Source organism: Gymnogyps californianus, chromosome 12 (assembly GCF_018139145.2).
Source record: "Gymnogyps californianus isolate 813 chromosome 12, ASM1813914v2, whole genome shotgun sequence".
Taxonomy (NCBI): Eukaryota; Metazoa; Chordata; class Aves; order Accipitriformes; family Cathartidae; genus Gymnogyps; species Gymnogyps californianus.
In genome coordinates this window covers 5,509,620-5,519,446 of record NC_059482.1, presented here as the reverse complement: position 1 = coordinate 5,519,446, position 9,827 = coordinate 5,509,620, and the positions used below count along the sequence as shown (strand labels likewise).

Genomic DNA, 9,827 nt, shown 5'->3' with positions numbered 1-9,827 from the left:
TATCGCTTCCCTTTCCCCCCTTCCCCCTTCTCCCCCCTCCGGTGCGGTTCAATCCCTTCCCCCACCTTCCCTGACAGGTTTTTTTTTTTTTTTCCCTTCAGCGTTTTTTTTTTTTTTTTTTTAATCCGCGGCGTGGGGTTGGAATTTTTTTTTTTTTATTATTTTTTATTTTATTTGGTATACCCGTCTCTACCGGCCGTAGAGACCGGTCTCCCCGGGCGGCCGCCGCCGAGCGCCACCCCGACCCGCGGGGCTGCCATGGATCGCACCGGCGGCTCCGGCGGGGGCAGCGACCGCAGGCAGACCGAGGAGAGCAAGCCGCTGCTGGGCGAGATGTCCGCTCCCGAGGGGAATAAAATGGGTGCCGCGCCGTGCCGGAGAGCCCTGCTCCACTGCAACGGCATGAGGTACAAGCTGCTGCAGGAGGGGGACATCCAGGTGTGTGTCATCCGGCACCCCCGGACGTTTCTCAGCAAGATCCTCACCTCCAAGTTCCTGCGGCGGTGGGAGCCGCACCACTTGACCCTGGCGGACAACAGCGTCGCCTCGGCCACGGTAAGAGCCCGGCCGGGCCCGCCGCCACCTCCGTGGGGGGCGGCCACAGCGCGGCCGCGGCCCCGGCGGCTTCCCCGCCCCGCGGGGCATCAGCGGGGACGGAGCCGCCGCCGCCGCCGCTGCGGGGCCGGGGTGGCGTGGGGGGGAAATGCCTGCGCCTTTATGCCGCGGTCGCCGTGCTGCCTGCCGACCCCTGCGGGGTCCGTCCCCCCCCCCGAGGGGGGTCGGTGCGTGAGGGGGGGGCTCGGCTTGAGTGAATCCCGGAATGCCTGTAGGGATTTTTCTTTTCCTTCTTTGTAATCCTAGGGATATTTAATTTTGCAGTTTCGGTGGGTTTTTTCGAGCAAGTCTAGTCTTTTTATTATTATTATTATTGCTTGTTTTTGCCTTTTTTGGGCCATTTTTTGTTTGTGTTGTTTTTTTTTTTTTTTTTAATTCCTCCCTTCTCGACATGACACCAACATGAAATCGCCACACTGAGCCATTTCTATCTGAAACTGAAGTCGGCAGATATCTGCTGGCACGTTGGCCAAGTTGGAGGTGAGGGAGGTGGAGGATGCTTATAATTCGAGAGCGAAGGCTCGGGATTTGCACGGTCTTTGCTCTGCTTTGTTTTAGGCCTGGTTTTGGGGCTCTGATTTGGCGGTCACATACCCTGCCCAGAGACAGTCAGTGTGATCATAAAATACGGAGATTCCTTCAGGGTTTTCTTCCTAATGGAAAATGATGCAAGAGAAAAATGCAAGGTGGTGATATCAACAGTACAAAAGATGTATAATGGACGGAGACAGTCTTTAAAAATATGGTTTATATTTACACGTACAACTTAAAATTTCATGGCCAGTATTATTTGAACATTCGTATAGTATGTGATGTGACTACACCCAAATTTTGTCTAATAGCAATTAACACAGCTCACAAAACATGCTCTACACTGATTTTTTAATCATTCAGTGCTTCGATCGTGTCATTTTTTGATTTATACGTAAATGTCTCATTTTTCTCAATGGCTTCATTCTGGCCTTCCTATAGGACACTCGTGATATGAGAGAGTGGATTGGCTTTTGTGCAGATTTCTGTTAATGGTGTATTTAAATGGGTTTCATCCAGTCTGTGCTGTGCTCGGAGGTTGGATTTTTTCACACTTTGGTACGCAGACACATAGTGTGTGTAAATGTCTCTCCTGCATCATGCTCTGCTGTGGAGTATTTAAAGCAGGTTTTCAGTGGGAGCTACTTTAACCTTCAGGTAGGCCAGCTGCCTGTTCTCACAGAGCTCTTTTTTGTGCCACAATGACATCTCTGCTTACCATTTCCACCGGGCTGTCGAGGATGTTTCCAAGGGAATATTTTTCTTTCTTTGCTAGAACTACTGTGTAAAGGGAGAAGGAAGACTCGGTCGAGCATTGCTGGAGAGAACCCCCGAAAGACACGAGCACAAGGAGTTTTTGCAGTTCTTCATTGTATTAAGATACCATCAGTGTAGAGGGGAAGCTGAATATCGGTAGAGATGAGGCATTTTCCTGGCAGTATCCACAGCCGATTATTTCTGAGCAGAGGAGAAGGATACCAGTAGAGAGAGGCATGATCATGCTTCAGACGTTAATCTCTGCAATGTAGCAATACAAGGCATGAAGTTGTATTTGTACAGGAGATGTCAAACTCTGCTCGCTGGCAAAGCTGTCACCAAAGAAACCATCTCTGAAAAAATTTCTAAAGTCCTATGGGGTCGTGCTTTAATTAACTTTGAGGTGTTCTCATTCCTAATTATTTTATGTATATAAATAGCAAGAAGATACTAAAACGTTGTACGTACCATTGCAGGCTCCATTTTGTTAAGCAGTGCTCTTCGTGCTTGGTCTTGCGCCTTATCATTTTTTTCCAGCGCTAACTCACCAAGTAAATACTGTTGTTCGCAGAAATATCTGTGCTTTATTATTTCAAGTAGTGTCTTTGGTTTCCAGGGAGTAATTAGGGCACTAGGATAAGATCTGCGTTCACTTGTTGCCTGAATGTATGTGTACGTTTAGCAGGTATCTTTCAGACATTGGTTCTATGATATCTAGATTTTACTCTCTTTTTTGGAGCTGAAAAGATGTGATTTAAGCAAAATACGTGGTAGTTTAACCCCCACCCCCTACAGAAGTGGGGTACAGGCGCAATGCCAAAACCTCCTGAAACTGTAGATAGATATTTAAATGCAACTAATTTAGTTTTCAAGAGCTGTAGAAAAGTATCCATACCGTCCATTGAAAGTGAGCATTGGGAGCACTCAACAACTTTGATAACAAGGTCATTTTTACACATAGGGCTTTCCACAGGCAGGGTGCTTTATGAGCAGCCAGTAATTAATCTTCACATCATCCCTTTGCAAATCCTCTGGCATGACGAGTTTTACTGCATTCTGTATAACATGAATAAAATTGAACAGGAAAATAACATCACTTTGTTTTGCATTTGAAAGCAAAAGTTGTAATGACTGCTAAATCCAGATCTGGCAAATTATGTCCCCTGAGTACAGTGGATAAGTTATTTGTTGATTATAGGCACTTTCTATCCTTTTTATTGTCACTTGAGACATATATTTGAATTAAAGTCTTCTCCCCACAAGCTCTTACTTGTCAATGCTTGGGCTGCAATATCATTAGTTTGTGTATGGATTATTCATGTGCAGTTTTTTCCATGGGTAGACACTGTATGTGCCCACATATACGTCTGAATAATGAGACCCTACCTACAGGTTTTTTGCAAGAGGTAACTACTTCCGTTGTGTAATTAGGCAGTTACATGTTTTGTGCTGACAAGATAGCTTTCCGTAGCAGAAGCACTATGCAAGAATGCAATGGAACGAGTGTTAGGCCATCTTATTTTAGCCAAATTTAGGGAGGAAAAAAATAATGTTCTCTACAGAGTGCTTTTTCTGACATTGTCACAAGCGACAGTTTCAGTTAAAATAAGTCCATGTTAATCAAAAAAGAATAATAATAATTGTATTCTGAATTGGTATATGCGCTCAGTTAACAAATGGAAAGGTATTAGCTTGTGGAGTGGAGAGTCCCATAACTTTAGGTGTTGGGACTTTATCTGATTTATGTGTTGTTTCCATTGTTTGCTTCATGTTTCTCATTTCTCAAAGAATGGGTTAAATATAGTACAGTTTCACCATTACAGTTTCACTCGCATCTTGTCCAGGCTTTCATTCTGGTTAAGGTTTTTTTGGTGAAAGTAAATACAGATCTGTAACTTTTTTTTTTTTTTTTTTTTTTAAATGTAAAAGTTGAAGTCCCAGTAGGAAATTTTGATACTTAGAAACTTTGTTTGCCAGACAACAGCTTGCCTGGGTATGAATCTGACTTTCTCCCCCATGGGAGGAATAATGTTTATTTTATAAACACCTACCAAACTCAAATGTAGCGCCCTTACTAGCTTTTTTTTTCCAGTGAGATCTGTCCTTGCACAGCTTGAAGGGCAGTGATAGTGAAAACAAAGACAGAAATAAAATCCAATTTAATATTCCTTCTGTGATTTTTTTTTTTTCCGCGTGTGTGAAGAATAACCATATGGCTATCTTCAGCAGAAATGTTAAAATTTAATTTTCAGTAGTTTAAAGGTAGCCGTCATAACTGAACTTCCGTGCCTTTAATATCCTTCTGCCTTTTCCCTTTCGTGTCTCTGCCCTGCTTTTCTCTTTCATTCTTTTTCTTGCACCAGTTGGGAGTAGATGTTTAGGACAATGAGTTTTAAAGTACTGGGTTGCAAGAAAGACTTGTGATACATATGTATGCGCAGCAGCCAAGGAAAGAATAAATAAGCGATTCATTTTCTCTGGCTAGGGATGACCTCTCTAATTCCCATCTGGGAAGATAAGACATAATTGAAACCATGAAGTTACTCATTAATATCCCTCAAGGAGGTGGAAACTTTGGCTTTTCATGCCCATTTCACATTTCTTGGTTTTGCCTTGGCAGGTAAGCTGAGTGTAATGTAATATTATATTCAAAGCTGGTGACAATCCTGAAAAGATTTGAGTGTCTTTTAAACTTTTTTCTGTACAAAAGTGATGTGTGAGGACAATAGTTTATTGACAAGCTAGCTAATCAGAAATATATTTGAAACAAGAATGTAAGTGGATTAGGGAACTGCATTTATATTTTCTTCTAGAGACAAGAACATACCCAATTAATACTAAATGAGGCAGGGCAGGATGATCTGTTTCAAATAGGAGAAGTGGAGTAGAAAATTGTCTTCTAATTGTTTTTTAAAATTCAACTATTCTGCTACTGCATGTGTTTCAGCATGCTATTACAGGTCTTTCCTTCCTTCTTTTGGTAAAGATAGAGCAAAAATTCCTATGAAGCCGGACTCATTGTTTACTTTAGCACAGGTTCCCATTAGTTAGAAAAACACACTTTTTAAAATTAAATTTCCCTTGAAAAACAATTAGCTCAAGTGGGAAGTATTATGCAGAGCTCAGAAGTTTCAAAACAGTCTTATAAGAAGAATTTTTTTAAGGCTTTCCTGGAAAAGGAATATTGTAGCATTATCCAGATTCCAAACAGAATGATTATGAATTAGCTATAATAATAATAATTAAAGTAAACAGTCTCTTCGGTAAACCAACTGCTGTCCTTAAGTCCTGTGCTATTGATGGGGCTCTACAAATGTGACTTAAATCTAGCTTGATGGGCCTGCCATCGTTACGTGTATAAATATGAACACATAAATAACAAAGCAATTTAAGATATTTTTTTGATCCGTTATAACAATGGAATGATAAATTACTATTTACATTTAATATTTCTCATTGTTTACTATTGCAAATGATTGTTTTCGTTTGACAAGAAGTGGTACCTACAGGTTTTGGGTGTACATGGTTTTGCCTATTCTGGGTTACCCTGTTGCTACCTATCGGGTATTTTCTTCAGGCACATCAGAAAGAGCATTGAATCTCGTAATTTGCATACAATCCATGATAATTTAGAATTCTCTGCAAATTGAGAACAAATTGCTCCATGTTATCTATGCGGGTGAAATTGAGATTCTGTTTCAGAAGTGAAGGAAGGCATGCGCCTGCATTAACGAAACCCAAATTTTTCTGAAGACTCAGTGATTTAACAGAATATTACTCTGTTCTGACAAACTTATTTTATTGCTATATTAGTTAGTAGCTTCGCATAAGAAAACCTAAAATGGTATTTCTTTGAAGTTGTTTAATGCCTATCAAACATACCTTTGAATATATAGTTCCTACAGTGGTTAAAAAGCATATTTATAAGTCAGTAGTGTTAAGGTATGTGTTTATATGTCACAGAGCTTATATAAAATATGAAAACAGAAGCTATATTCATTGATAGAGTGAGAGCTCTTAAGGCCATTAGTGTTAACACCCAGCCAGTAAATTTTACATGTTTAGGAGCATAAATAAAAAGGATACTCAGAAATACTTCTGCCTCATATTTTGTTTTGGCTGGGGAGTAAAGATGTGGTGCTAGCCACTACGTGGTGGTAATAGTCCCCCGGAGGAAGCTTGTAAATTGCCTCTGGTCCTCAGTGGGGACCTGATGCTGCATCAGAGCAGGGACTGGAGGAGCTCAGTATCCCTCATGGGGCTGGGCCTTCCTAGAGCTGAGAGATCATCTTTTTTTTTTTTTTTTTTTTTTTTTTTTTTTGTAGTGGAACATTGTAACTAGTGATGGGAAGAGTCTGCTAGATCATGGAGGTCAGGGTGTGGTCCTTCTAGGAAAGGATGTACTGCCCAGAGAAGTTGTGGGTGCCTCATCGTTGGCAGTGTTCAAGGTGACGTTGGATGGGACTTTGAGCAACCTTATCTAGTGAAAGAAGTCCCTGCCCATGGCAGGGGGGGTTGGACTAGATGATTCTTAAAGGTCCCTTCCGACCCAAACCATTTTACGATTCTATGATTTTGTGAAATATGAAAAGGACGTTTAGTTTTTCAGAGGTGAAAGGCTAGGTTGAGAGTCTCATCTGCATCAACATTCCAGTTTGCAAGCTTAGGTTTGCGTTGTTAGCAAGAGTGGGAGAACAGAGGCTGAAGCTTTGGTCCCACCAAAATCGTTGACAGAACTGTGTACACTGAGGGACGTTTTTGGAGGAAAAAGGTGGTAGGTTTAGTACATAGAGAGGAGTGATTTTTTTTTGGAACTGTTTGCTTTATTGCATATAATGTATTTGTACTTTTGAAGTTTCTAAATAACAGGTGAGTTTTACCATGATACAATAAAAAGGCTTCTCTCATTTCCTTCTATGTTAGTAAGCATGGCTAGACTAATAGGGTTTTACTCATCTCCCCACATCGGATTTATGAAAGAAGAGACCTACCTCAAATAGTTCAAGCCTTTTGGAGTCTGTAGAAGTAATTAGATTGTGGGTTGCATGGGTAGATTGTGGCTTGTTTATTAGTGTGTTGAGCAGTGCTAGTTGCATCAGTTTTGTTCTGTTTCTGCATGTGTTTATAGATATGTAGTGCTTAATTCCATAAACAATTGTGTGTTTCAAGATGATTGATACTTTAGCATGTATTATCCATATAGAGCTCTTGTGCATGTATGTGCACTCAATAAAATAACTTTTCCGCACAGTCTGATGATGCTGTGTCATTGGCAGTAATACTGTCTTAGGTAGTCCTGGCCTGTGCCGTTCATTTCTGCATCTGTGCCATACCATGTCAATCTGTCTTTTGTATGCGCTTAACAGTTTGAAAGGTCAAGTTGAGAAAATCTGTGTGAACTGGCTAGGGAACACTTTCTCTGTTTGAACCTTTTGCAGATTTGCTGTCTTTTAACTGGATCAGGGAACTGATCTGTTTCAGCATATAATCCGCCAGACTGTTGAGGAAGAAGAGAGAGGGAAACATGGTAGGCTGGAATTGCTGCCAAAAACAATGTATTATTAAATCATTGCGTAAAATTTTCCTGTTTTGCACAATATTTAAGAATGCAGGGGCAATACCAGGAAAGGGAAAAGACAATTGAAAAGCATACATTATAACCGAACACGTCAATGGTGAATGAAGTTTTAGCTCTTGTGGTTGCGGAGGAAAACATGAAGAAGTCAGAACCAGATGCTAAATTAAAAGGCCTTTACTTCATAGGCTTAAAAATCAGGAGAATTTAACAGTACTCTCTAGGTTTTGGGGGAGGGGGTCTCATTTCAGGGTTTGTGGACATTTGATGTTACCAGTACTAGCATTTCCAGTACTTACAGTGGTTTCTTGACTTTGCCTCTTTGGCTGTCCCATGGCTGATGGGACAGGGCCAATAGAGTGGGAAATACAAAAGCAGGTAACATGCCACGTCACAGACTGTGGTGTCCAGGGCATGAGCTTATGGTGAAGGCTATTTTGTTCCACTTTAATCTGAGTTTTCAGTATGGTTTTAAAGAATTTTAAGTCTTTTTCCTTTTTTTGAGAAACTTGGGAAAAAAGGCATCTGTTTTTTCTGGATTTGAGTGTGTCTGCTAGATGTGTGCCGTTACTAATTGAGCTCAAGAAACTCATCAAGTTGCAATGACTAAAATCTAAACTGGAAGTACACTCGGTCACGTACATTCTTGGTCTCACTCTGTTGAAATCAGTAGGGTAATTTGAGGAGAGGGATTACCATTCATTGCCTGTAATGTGAATGGCAGGATGTGCTGTTCAGAAAGGCAGAAAAATTCAGCAAAAGATCACTGTGCAGCTTTCAGGTTGGCTGCTGGTTGGGAGAGATGGCTGACTCTACTGTTAGGCTTGTACAGCTCTCTACAAAATAGAGCCCCACTTTTTTTCTTTGGTTGGCAGATCGTGAGGTGTTGTGCAGCCTGCGCTAGGAGGAGTGGCTCTTTTATGAGCGAGAGGCCTGCTGGAAGTTTCCCTGTTAGACAGAACTGGTATAGAAGCTGTTGCTATTTCACCCATGTTATGCCAACATTTAGACAGCACTGCCCTGGTGGAAAGTTAGTTTGTGACATTACTTTCTTTTATGGGGAGAACTGGGGCTGAGGACAGAGAAACTAACGAGGACTACTCACCACAGTCTGAAAGCCCTGGCAAGGACAGCAATGAACATCTTCAAGATGTGACAGACCATGAGACCAAGTGCTTCCTCTGCACCTTCGTATCCTGCAAAGCTGGGGAAAATGCATGCGATTTGCTGCAGTGTATTAATGTTTAATTATTTGGTAGAGTAGTGGTGGATCAGCAAATGGAATTACTGACAGGGCAAGTTTGGGTTTTTTTTTGTTTTGTTTTGTTTTGTTTTTTTAATTCGCATCCCCGTAGCTGAAAAGTCAAGGTACTGTGGGAGGAGTGTGAGCCGATGTCAGCGATGCAGGGAAATGCAGTCTGGCTTGCTGAGCGGCTCCGGGTCAGGCTGCACTGGGATGCACGCCCTTCTCATTCAGGATTCCCGGAAAGGTCCTGCCAGCCGCCGACATTTTCACTTTGGAGGTAGTGGCAAAGTGTGAGGTTTAAAACCTTTTTGGTTTTAAACCTTTTTGGCCCACCTTTTATGGGCCCTTGAAGTGCCTCTCTCCCTTGTCTGCTCAGAATTACCACTTGTTTCAGGGGTAAGAGCTCTTGCACTTTTCAAAGTATGTTGCAGTTTCCCCTAAGTTTCTTGTTCCTGTGACCGAGAGATTGCATGATTTTCTCATTGGATAAAAAATTTAAAAGGAAAAATTGCTTTCAGTCTCATTGAGGACAAGAGTAATAACCAGGGCTTCGAAAAAGATGAATAAAAAATGAATATCCAATGCTTCTCGAACTCCAGATCTCTAATTTCATGATATTAAGAATGGGGATGTCAAATGCTTGGAACTATCACTAAAGGGCTTTTGCTTCTTGGATTTCCAGTGCTTTTTTGAAAAATTTAAAACTCAAATCTTAAAGCACACAGAAGTGGATTTAGGTTTTGTAAGATTTTGTTTACAAAGATGCCACATGTGGTACAATAAATGTTGCCTGAAGAAAGCTGAGATTAAGCTAAATCAGAGGGGTTTTTTGAGAATACATAATTGTATTCCCAAATATAATTATTTTATATTTATATTTTATATAATATTTTTCTTAAGCCTAAAGAGAAACTGTATTTGCAGTGATAATCAGAAATAATATTTTTTCTCTTAGAAATAAGTTGTACATATTTTTGAAGTGCACAGATGTCTATGCATATTTTGTGGATGAGATTTCTGATCATGTTAACTTAAAGGTAAGGCAAGAATTTTGTAAACAAAAAAATCGCCTCATTCTTTATTTGTGTATAGACAATTAACATC

At 40.9% G+C, this 9,827-nt stretch overlaps 1 protein-coding gene across 1 annotated transcript in view; it reads left to right on the top strand.

Annotated features, from left to right (window-relative positions):
* Positions 1–233: 233 nt before the first annotated feature.
* CMIP (c-Maf inducing protein) overlaps positions 234–9,827 on the top strand; it is a 136,183-nt gene continuing 126,589 nt past the window's right edge. Inside the window, 1 exon segment of the mRNA XM_050903946.1 lies at positions 234–555. Within this exon segment, the coding sequence (XP_050759903.1) occupies positions 259–555 (297 nt within the window). The 5' untranslated portion in view covers positions 234–258.